The 11,905-nt window shown below is 36.7% G+C and overlaps 1 protein-coding gene across 1 annotated transcript; it reads right to left on the bottom strand.

The window, feature by feature from the left end:
* Window positions 1-1,607: 1,607 nt before the first annotated feature.
* Window positions 1,608-4,892, bottom strand: LOC122195189 (zinc finger BED domain-containing protein RICESLEEPER 2-like). The gene is made up of 7 exons (XM_042896763.1): window positions 4,715-4,892; window positions 3,184-3,302; window positions 2,628-3,094; window positions 2,390-2,457; window positions 1,987-2,329; window positions 1,804-1,897; window positions 1,608-1,727 (listed from the first exon to the last, which is right to left on the bottom strand). The coding sequence occupies exons 1-7, from the start codon at window positions 4,890-4,892 to the stop codon at window positions 1,608-1,610; spliced, it is 1,389 nt and encodes a 462-aa protein (XP_042752697.1).
* Between the last annotated feature and the right edge of the window lie 7,013 nt (window positions 4,893-11,905).

Raw genomic sequence — 11,905 nt, forward strand, 5'->3', positions numbered from 1 at the left:
AAATATGTAACCAATAAATAGAGATATGAATATTAAAATTTTAAATTTATTACTCATATAAAATCAAAATAATACAGTTTAGAGTTCCTTTTATTAATTTTTTCAACCACATAAAATTTGATATTGAATAACAATAATTTTGATTTTTAAAAGCTTAGGTAAGTGTTTTTTTATTAAGAAAATTGCAAAATAATTCATGTGGTTTCTCATGTTATGTGGCTAAGGTCTAAACCTTTGAAAAGTTGCAGATTTGGTCATTTTCAAAAGTTTTGTTGTGATTTTGGTTAGGGGTGCAAACAAGCCGAGCCGAGCCCGAGCCTGACCAAGCTCGAGCTCGGCTCGTTTCGAGCCCTAAATAATGAGCTTGAGATTGGCTCGTGAAGTAATACATAGGCTCGGGATCGGCTCGTTTTGTTTAACTGAGCCTAAACGAGCTTAAGCTTGGCTCGAGCTCGTTAAAAGCTCGTTTACAAAATGAATTTTAAAAAAAAAACCACGAATTTACATAATTTTCAACTATGTGCGGACTACTTAAATTCCAACCAAGATGCTTAAATAAAATCTTCAAATTACATAAGTTTTAAACTCCAACAAACAAACCTAAAATGTAATTAAATCATTCAAAAGAAAGTCTTCCTATCATGGAAGTTCAAATTACAAAAATACTATAAAACTATTAAATTTTAACATAACATATTATCAAAACTCAAAATTCAATCTTCCTTGAAGCAAATTCAATCCAACAAAATCTGTAAAATAAAACATTTTATGAGATGTGCAATATAATGTAATTAAACAACCAAGATTACAAGTAGAATAGAATGGCTTACACCTTTAAGTATTACTTGTCCCTGTAGGTAATAAAACCTCAATGGGCATTTCCTCCTTTGTAAAAAGAACCCACCAACACGAACAAATATTAATAAATTTAAATATTCAACTGTTAGTTCATGTGTTTTAAGTTTATCAAATGTACCTTCAGTTTTTTCTTGATTCCATAACGATGTCTAATCCAATCTCATCCACAAATCAACTTTTGAACAGTGTCCGGTGCTAATGAAGATCAGTATGGATCAATTACTCTACCCCCAACACTAAATGTTGCCTCAGATGCAATGGTAGAAATTGGGATTGCAAGCACATCCATAGCCATCTTTGATAAAACGCGACACTTCAGTTTATGAACATTCCACCACTCCAAAGCCTTGAATGAATCCATTCCATTTTGTCCCTCGTTCCTATAAACACCTTCTTCCAAATACATATCTAATTCTGACTTTTCTGGTCTCTCCAAATCTGTATTTTTTATAAACTCCCCAAAAGCCTCCCATCCTGACCCGAGTGATGTTGTTTTTGACACTTCATTCCCTCCACATCCATTTGCAGGCGTTGCAGCTTCTCTAACTGATGCATCATGTATTTCCAAATACTCTTCATACATTTCATAAAGTGCTTTCTTGACTTCTTCAATGTTCTTTTCAGCATTGGAGTATATGGTTGGGAAACTAAATTCTACTAACTTCATTTTGAATCTTGGATCTAACACTGAAGCTATCGGCATAACAAGATGGCACTCCCCCCAATATTTGTCAAACTTCTCCTTCATCTTACTCACCATAGTTTTTTGATAGAGCACCTTTATCCAAAGTTTCTTTTACTCTAAACACCTCAATCAAATACAAATTGGATGTTGGATAATCACTTCCAGAAATGAAATTCGTGCATACCTGAAAATAAGTTGCTTTAGTATTACGCATGATAAAATATTTAAAACAACACTTAAATAATAAAGGTAATATGCACCTTGAAAACCTTCAAGATTTCACATACACACTCCACATGCGCCCACTCCTCATCATTAGGTAGGTGATGGAAATGTGGTTCGTACTCTGCAAATCTATGAAAAAAAAAACTTAGTGTGTGCAATATTTGAAAACCTGAAAATCACAACATTCAAAACTATTTTTATTAAAATCTAATGTATACCTTGGGAAAACATCTTTAAATTTTAATGCAACTGGCAACATATCATAGGTTGAATTCCATCGTGTTGGAACATCAAGCAATAATTTTCTATCTTGTATTTGCAGTTGATGTGCAATATTTGAAAATGTTTGAAGTCTCGCCTCAGAATTATTAATATATTTTATACCCTCACGAACTTCCCCGATAACAGAATCAATCATAGCAAGACCATCTTTCACAAGCATGTTCAAAATGTGTGCACAACATCTAACATGAAATAACCTACCACCACACGTGAGTTTTCTCACTCTAGAAAAAATTTCTTTCAGTCGTCTCAATGCCCTATCATTGTATGCAACATTGTCTACAGATATCGTGAATATCTAGTCCTCAATTTCCCAATGCTTCAAACATTTATAAATACCATCAACAATATCAAGTCCGTTACAAGGAGGAGGAACATGTACAAAACTCAAGACACGTTTTTGCAATCTACAAAATCAAGTCCAGATATCAATATAAATATATTAAATAAAATGGAAAAAAGCTTATTAAAAAATATAGAAGGAAATCAAACCTCCAATTATGGTCAATAAAGTGCCATGTGATAACCATGTACTTAATCTTCTGATGAGATGACTTCCAACAATCAGTGGTCAAACTGATTTTTGAGGTTGCTTTTATAAGAGCTTTTAGTGTTTTTTTTCTCATGCTCGTATATCTTAAAACAATCTGATTTGGTTGAAGTCCTGCTTGTTTTCTCAAATAATGGAGGAGCTGTCTTCATCATCTGCACGAATAAATCATCCTCCACAACAGAAAAAGGTTGCTCAATACCCAACACCCAAGTAGCTATTGCTTCTCTTATTTTGTTACTGTCATACTTTGCATCAGGCCTGATCAATGAAGGAAGCTTCTCATGTCCTGCATCCCCATCCGACCTAATATGTGGAAAATTCAGTAAATTCTGCTTTTCTTCATAATCTTTATGTGGCTTGCATATAAGCAAGCGCCTTTTTAATGTTGATGTAGTCCCGCTATCACTATAAGTTAGCTTTGTTTTACAATGATTACACTGAGCTTTTTTGGTACCATTAGATAGAGACACTATAGTGAAACCATCCCATGCCTTTGATGTTTTTTTCGTTTTCATTTCATTACTATTTCCTCTTCTCCCCCATGGATTTCTGCATTTGGGTGTTTATCACTGCCATTTACGCTTGGAATATGATTATTGGGAGTTGGTTGTTCATCAGCATCTACATTTATGGGAGCAGATTGCTCCTTATTCTCAACCCCTTCCATTAGATCTGAACTCACATTACAATCCATAATATCTACAACATGGTTAATGAAAGAATATTTGTCAAAATTTGTACATTTAATAAGCATACTTAGTTCATCAGCATTCAACAATATACTTTCCTGTTAAGGGTCTTTAATTAATATCCAATGAATAAGAATCTAGACTAAACAATTAAAATGGTATTTCAATCAAACCAAGTCAATATATCGCAGAGACAAACAATCAAAAAAAATATCATTCAACTTCTGATAAAAGAGAACACACTGAGAAGTTAACCAGAAAAAGTAACCCAACAAAGCTATAAAGCCATTTTAACAAAACTATCAATGAAAATAGCCTACATCAGAATACGATGAGTGATAAGAAAATAATAACAAACCAGTGGACAATGGAAAAGTACCAACAATGGAATCAGTAGAAAAATAAGCTATTTTAACAAAGCTATCAACTGATGTGAGGCAACAAAACCGAAGTAATCGAGAAATAATAAGTTATCATCAAATCATTAGAAAAAAAAATAGATGAGTGAACAATGGAAAAAAAACATACTGTGAATTGTGAAGAATTAAAGATGACTGGCCGGTGTTCGGACGGACTGAAGGTGTTTAATGTCGGACGATGGTACTCGATGTCGGACAACAATGCTCGATCGGAGGGTAGACGTCGCTGGGAGATTGTTGTTTGGTACGTGCTTAGCAATCGCCTGATTAGAATGTTTGAATCACAACAGAAAGGAGTTAACGAGTCTCGATTGAAGGGCAGGGACGCAGGGTTGACGTGAGACGATGGAAGATCGTCGTCTGGTGGTCTTTGTGGTATCGTGCTCGCCGGCTCGCCGCCGATAACAATCAGATGATAAGATTTTTCGAATGGGGAAGGAACATGAATAGTGTCAACTTCTTTTGATTTGAAACGAATGAAATTCCCTCGGTCCCTAATACCCAAAACCTAATTGTTAATTCAATAATTTTCCAAATATCTATTTTAATATATAAAATATAATTATAAAAAATAAAATATATTATATTTATATATAGGCTCGTTTAGGCTCGTGAGCCTAATCAATCTTTGTTAGACAGGCTCGAGCTCGAGCTCGTTTAATAAACAAGATTAAAGTCAGGCTCGAGCTCGGATCGGGCTCAATAAAAACCGATCTCGAGTCGAGCTTTTACCGAGTCGATCCCGGGTAGCTCGCAAGTAGCTTGGCTCATTTGCACCCCTACTCCCTGCTCATGTGGCCCGGTTGGCCACAACCATAACATACCAAGCCTCCTACCCGACAAGCTCCATTATACGGCTTGCTACACTTGGAATAACGGCCCCGACCCTGCTAGCCTCTGCTGGGAGGATCAGAGGTCTTAGGCCTCTTAGCCTAACCCACTGTCATATGAACCTTTTCCGGCTTCCGCTTCGTCCGGAGCTCCAACTCAATTTCCCACTCACGGGCCTTCTCAATCATGTCATTCAGGGTTTTGCACCCTGAAAAGCTCACAAACTCCCAGATATCATCCCTCATCATAGCATGATATCTTGTCTTCATCATCTCCTCATCAGCAACGTACTGTAGAACCAGTAATGCCCTCTCCCTGAACTTGGCAGTAATCTCCGCTATAGACTTCATAGTCTGGTGAAGGTCCTGGAACTCCCTCACCAGCTGTTGCACCTCAATGGTCGATGCAAACTCCCGATCAAACCTCCGCACAAAATCCTACCACGTCATCAGTGGCACATCCGTCGTCCCAACCTCACGGGTAACCTCCTCCAACCAGACTCGCGCCCGATCCCTCAGCATACAGAATGTGAATCCCACCTTTTCCGCCTCAGGGCAAAAGCTCATGCGTTGAGCATTCTCCCGAAATGAGGGAGTTCGAGTCCTAATCTGACTGCAGCGGTCTCAGATCGGAAAGACTTGGGCGGCTCCTCCATAATCTCCATGACCCCCTCCTTGACGGTACCAAAAATCATTGGGGTAGCTTGAAGGATGCCGCGAGTAACCTCGGCTGCGATAAGCTCGCTAACCTCTCATCAATCGACTCTGCACCAGAGCCTGAACTCGATCCTGAACTTGAACCTCCTCGCGTAGCCATCACCATCCCCAACTAAAAATACAACATAGAAAGCAATTAATAATCAAGTTCGAAGGGATTCCTCCCCACCGAACTCCTTAGAGCTTCCAGGTCTATCCTTATCTTGGGTACAGGTCCGGTGCTTTCAGTAGTACAAGACCAATACTACTTTCCACACGTACCTGTACCTTCCACAAGGCCATACCTGATACCTCTAATTCACCCAACCATAGATAAAACATGACCTACAAAACACATCACATACGCATATACTAGACTCTTCTAAGATTTCTCAATCCTCACAGAACCAGAAACCTCAATCAATACCGTAGGTTGCCTTATGCATACAAGTTATACATAAATAGAATCACATAGACTGTCAAATAAAGTTTCTCCCCTAAGACCATAACCAAACAAGGAACAGGAAATGAGGAAGAATCCATCATTCTAGGGCTATGCAATCCTAAACATATTCAACTTTGAACACACACACTTAGCAAATAACAGAGTCAACATCAATTCCAAGAAATATATTCATAGCATTGAATTCTCCAAGGCTACAAGGCAACAATTACTTGAGATCGGTCGATTGTGCGCATTGCACTCTCCCTTTTTACTTAAGAAAAATGTTTTCAGAAAAACTTGACTTTTTTTTCTTTTGAAAAGGGTTACCATTTCCTCAATTTGAGTTCTGACACACCCGAGAGTGTGCCCGAATCCCACAATCCATGGCTCCGATACCAACTTGTAACACCCAAAAAATCCAGATAAAAATTTTCATTTTTAAAATACGAATTACCATCATAATTTGTTTCTCAAAATCCATTCTATCATATCATATCAAAATATCAGAGATCAATATCGATAAATGCGGAAATTGTTGATGTGAATGTTGCGCTATCAAGCCGGGCCCTTCCCCTTAGTATCGGAAGTACCCGAAAACACCCAAATAAACTATAAGCAAAAGCTTAGCGAGTTCCCAAAATATAACATAACAGATAACCACATAATACCATGCCACATACATAAGATTTCCATGGGCTACCCCCTTGGTCTTTACCTGGAATGCCATGGGCTACAAAAGGGTCTGATATCCAAGTGCATGGGCTACCCCCATGGTCTTTACTTGGAATGCCATGGGCTACACCCATGTTCTGATATCCAAGTGCCATAGGCTACCCCCATGTTTTTCACACAAGTGTCATGGGCTACCCCCGAGGTCTTCGGACAAATAATTATATAACAACTGCCAATCCACATGTCAGATAATGGGCCAACATTGGTGCCTTCGACACATTAATATAGTGAGAAGACTCACCTCAGATTGCTGATAAAAATACTGTTTGGATACCGGTCCATAAATCTCACACTGAATATACACAAGTTAACCTAATTAGAATTAAGTCACAAACTAAAGGCATAGGCCAAAACCCTAAGTCCAAAATCCTCCAATAAGGCCCAAAAGTCTTTCTCATTTAATGGGCCTAACATCCAAGGTCCAAAACAATAATGAGCCAGAAAGGCCCAACCATGCCACCTATGGTCCATTAACAAGTTTAAAGGCCCAATTACTCTAATAGGTCCAGGACTAAGGCTAAGTAGGGCCCAGATGTCTCAAAAGCCCGTCGAAAGTCCAAAACTCACTGGAAGCATACGCCCGACATACATCATCAGTACGCTTAGCGTACTAGGTCCTTTGGCGGTACACGCAACGTACAAACTAGTACCCCCAGCGTACAAGCTGCTTTGCACAAAAAGTCATTAAGTTCTTAATTCATGTAGCCACTTCGTCAAATTCCAGATCTTAGTCATTTTAAAGGCCCTAGGGCATAAAGTTGGCAACTTTATGCCTTTGCATGCCATATAGGAACCGAACACCTCATTTTATCCATTAAGACTCCATTTAAGATCTTAAAATCATGCATGGTGCCATAACAACCATCAAGTTAGCATTTTTTATGCTTTTAACATGCCAAAGGAATTCATATCTAACATTTCTAAACTCTAGAGTTGCTCAAACTCACAAGAGAGGATCCATAGACCAAAAATGGAGTAATTACCAAACCCTAACTCAAACAAGCAAAAGGATAAGCAAGGTATGGACTTTTTACCTCCAAAAGTACCCCAAGATGAATTAGATGTAGGATCTAGAAGCTCTACCACGTCCAAGACTTGATCACCACCTTCTCCTTCTTGCAAACACACTAAAATGGCCACCAAAATCACTTTTAAGCTCAAGAATCACACTCACTTGCAAACTAGGGTTTAAGGAATATAAGAGGCAATGGAGGCTGTTTAGGGTTACGTCCAAATGGCATAAGAGTGGTTAAATAGGGTTCATGCCAAGGGTTTTTGTATTAGGCCACGTACGCCCCGCATACATGGTGCATGTACGTGTCCAAACTACCCTTGTACGCTAAGCGTACGCATATGTACGCCCATCGTACATAGGGACCTCCTTTGTAAATAAGTTTCATTCCAAGAGTTAAAACGGTAAATACCTGCATTCCGAATGTTACACCACGTACACCCATCATACGAGGATGAGTTCTGTGATCAACCTGCATAAGTACGCCCTTTGTACTCCAACTTCCCTGAAGTTGACAATTCTACCCCTTATGGACCAAATCAAGTGTTACACTCTTGACATATCATCATCCTATATACCAGGATAACATGTTGACACGGGTCTGCCTCAACCCAACCACACATAACATGTCGACATATACATAACAGATAAACATACATATAACCAGTCAACAGACAATCAAGCAGATCTTACAAATCACTAATCATATCATCATCCTATATACCAGGATACCACTCGAACATATCACTATAGCATGATAACATACTATTATATAACAGGATATCTAATCCAATGAGCCAACCTTCGTGCCTTCGACCCGTAAGTACAGTGAGGAAAACTCACCTCACAAACTGGACAAAATCTGATGAGGTCTCAACTCCGAACCTCAGCTCTAACCATCACCTATCCAACCAATTGACCAATAACAATCAAAATCCCAAAATACCCTAAATGCCCTAAGGTCAAACTTGGTCAAAGTCAAAGTCAAGCTGGGCAAATCAACTGAGTCAACCGAGTCACCCCAGCCGAGTCACCACAAAGTGAGTACGCAAGGCGTACCCAAATGTACGTTAGGCGTACTCACATGTTGACCACCATCGGGGTGGTAGACATCGTATACAGGGCATACTCCATGTACGCAAGGCGTACTCCCAGAAGCCCAAAATCTTAGTAAGTGCTTACTGGCTTAAGCACTAACATCCATTTTTTCAGATCCATGGTTAAAATACCCTCAAGAGTCATAAAAGTTTCCAACTTTATGACTTTGCATGTCCTTTAACTGCTTAACTCAACTTCTTAATCCATTAAGACCTTTAAAATGATGCATTGAGCAAAACCAACCATTTGGAACCCATTTTTATGACTCAAGAGGCTTCCAAGGGTCTGAAAGGACAGCTTAATGGGTCAAGAACATGCTATGTTCATGAATCATCATATTGGGACCAAAAAGTAACTTAAAAGAGCAAAAACCTAGATCTACAAGATGGAGTGGTAAAGTTGTAAGGTTTATACCTTCAAGATGTTGCAAACCAAGTAGAAATCCCAGATCTAAAGTGCACTCAACTCCAAGATCTTCTCACCATCTTCTTCTTTCTTCAAAACCACTCCAAAACTCTCTTAAAGGCTTAAAATTGTCTCTTTTGCTCTTAGGGTTGCTTGGGGGGTCAATAATATAGAAGGAGGCTGGGTAAGAAGAGGATATGAGTCCATAAGGATGCATAAATATGAGCCAAAACCCTAAAATGAAGGTTTGCATGCTTTCCTCCTATGCCCTGCGTACAAAGTGTATGCCCCGCGTACTTAGGCATGCCTTAGTACGCTTATCGTACATACGTACGCACAACTTACTCCTCCAGCCCCAACTTTTACCAAAATGCCACTATGGGTCCTTTTGCACTCTTTCTTACACTTAGGGACCAAAATGCAATATTATTCAATTATAGGGTCAAATTTATAAGTACCTCGTCATCGGGATGTTACAGACCACCTGAATATTCGTGTAGCGTCCTCCGCGTTGGAGATCTTCCATGGTGATGATTGATAAATATCAAATATCTGGTAGTGGAGCGGGATTACCCTCATCCTGACATGCATCCCCTGTGTGTTGGACCCTTTTGCACGTTTCGTCCGTGTGGCGCGCTATACGGACCCACAAGTGTGTGCTGCTAGAGGGTGGCTGGTTCGACACGCGATACAACTTATATGACGGACCTTGACCAACAGCAAGGTATCATGATGGATACGCCATTATATATATATATATATATATATATATATATATATATATATATATATATATATATATATATATATATATATATATATATATATATATAGGCTTAGGTTATTGTATTCTGTCTATCTATTGTGTGGATGTAAGGTCGATTGTGGACCAACCATTTTAGTTGTTTTAAGAAAGTGATTAAAAATACTATTGAATTAAAGAAAATTGAAAATACCATCTAATTTCATTATAATGGTATTTTAGTCACTTAAAATAAACTTAAGAAATGAAAATTATGGCTTTTAGGGAGTAATTAATTCTCTTATCTTTAAAAATCTTATTTTTTGGATAATAATTCTATTAATTCAGACATTCTAAAAGAATGTGGTTATAATTATCTTGAAAAAAAATTACATTTTGAAAGAATACTATAAACATATATTATTAAAATTCATAATTCTTAATGAATACAGATTTTAAATGAAATGAATTTAATATTTTAGAAAGCAATAACATTCATTCTTAAATAATACAACTATGAACATAAATTACATTCATTCTGAAAGAATACGACTAATAATGGTTAACAATTACATTTATTCTTAAAGAATAAAACTAAGAATGGTTAAAAGTCAATTAAAAATATTGAAATCTAAGTAAAACAGTAATACATTTTAAGAGAAGATTCTTGCTAATACATTCTGACAAAATAATAAATCCATTCTTTAAAAATAAAATGTGATTGCCATGCTCCTAGTTTCACATTAGTCCCTACTAAATACACACAGGAACATCAACTTGTCATGAGATAGAGTGTACAAAATTTGTGTCCATCATTCTAATGTAATCAAAATTCAACAGCTCTAAGATATACTATATAAAATCAAAACTTTTGAGTAGTGAATGTGATAGAAATACCAAAAGAAACCTGTTGCACAAAGGAACCATTATGCAGCCGGCGAAAGTGAGAATATTTTTCCATAATATATATATATATATATATATATATATATATATATATATATATATATATATATATATATATATATATATATATATATATATATATATATATATATATATATATATATATATAACTTCATTGCATATACTAACATAATGTCATAAAAAATGAATAAAGTTTTAAAAAATAGCATTCAATAGTCCAGAGTCGACTTGATTACGCGAATGACATTCGATGAAATAAAATGATGTGAGAATGACACTTTATAAGAATACCATTCTGCGAGACGTAAATAAAAAAAAAACTATTTTGTTAGTCTATATGAAAAAATAAAAATCATGCATCCTTTCTTCTTACGATTAAAAGTAAATCCATAATTTTATGAATTTGATTCATTTGAAAAGATAAATAAAGGGAAGAAAAAGATAAGAAAAAAGAAATCCTAAACCACAAAATACAAGTAACAGAATCATGGATAAATTCACATGATTATTAGAGAACTTACCAATGCCATCGATTATAATATTCAAGAACGCAATTAAATGCAATAATTTTTAATCTAAAACTGTTCACAAATTTGTAAGAAGGGTATTAGGGTAATATTAAACAATCATAATTACCTCTGCCTTGGATAAAACAAACATATAATCCCCTTTTGGAACCTCTTATACGAACATATAACCACTAAAATTCCAAAACATTTAAAATTTTACTTTATTGGTTCGTTGACAATCTATAAAAAGATTAAAGAACTAAACGTGGACGGAAGCAAGTGGAGATACCTAATAAAAAATGAGAAAAATGTAATCTGCAAATTGAGTTCTTGCTATAGCCACCCCAAAATCGAAAGAGTAATCGTCACATACACTTGGGAGTTTTAGCAGTAACAGTGTCGACTCAATGAGTTGATTGCTCCATCTCTTTCAATTCCTTTAGAGCATGCAAAGTCTGATTCACTCTCACAAGGAATCCAAATCTATTTTCATCATCCGATTGTGGGAGAACTAAATGATTGCCTTCGATTTATGCTAGGTCTATGTGGGGAAGATGGGTGGGAGGGATGATCAGCATGCGATTTTTGAGAAATAGAGGTAGAAGACTGAAAGGGGTATGTAACGTGTTGTTCGCAGACGATGTTTAACAATGGTGGTGTGTGACGTGTGGTCTTTGTAACATCCATAAAATCACAAGAAATTTAAACTTTTTAAAATCAACCCAAATTCATAAATTGTTTACAAATCATAGTTTTCAAAACATTTTCTAAACATCGGAGTCTCCCAAAATCATAAGT

This window comes from Lactuca sativa, chromosome 1 (genome assembly GCF_002870075.4).
Source record: "Lactuca sativa cultivar Salinas chromosome 1, Lsat_Salinas_v11, whole genome shotgun sequence".
Classification (NCBI taxonomy): domain Eukaryota; kingdom Viridiplantae; phylum Streptophyta; class Magnoliopsida; order Asterales; family Asteraceae; genus Lactuca; species Lactuca sativa.

Bases quoted from the DNA above. Each gene is read 5' to 3' on its own strand.
- LOC122195189 (XM_042896763.1), bottom strand. From the start codon at position 4,892: ATGAAGTCTATAGCGGAGATTACTGCCAAGTTCAGGGAGAGGGCATTA. The intron at 2,458-2,627 runs GTTTGACCACTG...TTGATTTTGTAG, and splicing joins AAAAGCAACCTCAAAAATCA to ATTGCAAAAACGTGTCTTGA. The intron at 1,898-1,986 runs GTATACATTAGA...TTTTTTTCATAG, and splicing joins TTTAAAGATGTTTTCCCAAG to ATTTGCAGAGTACGAACCAC.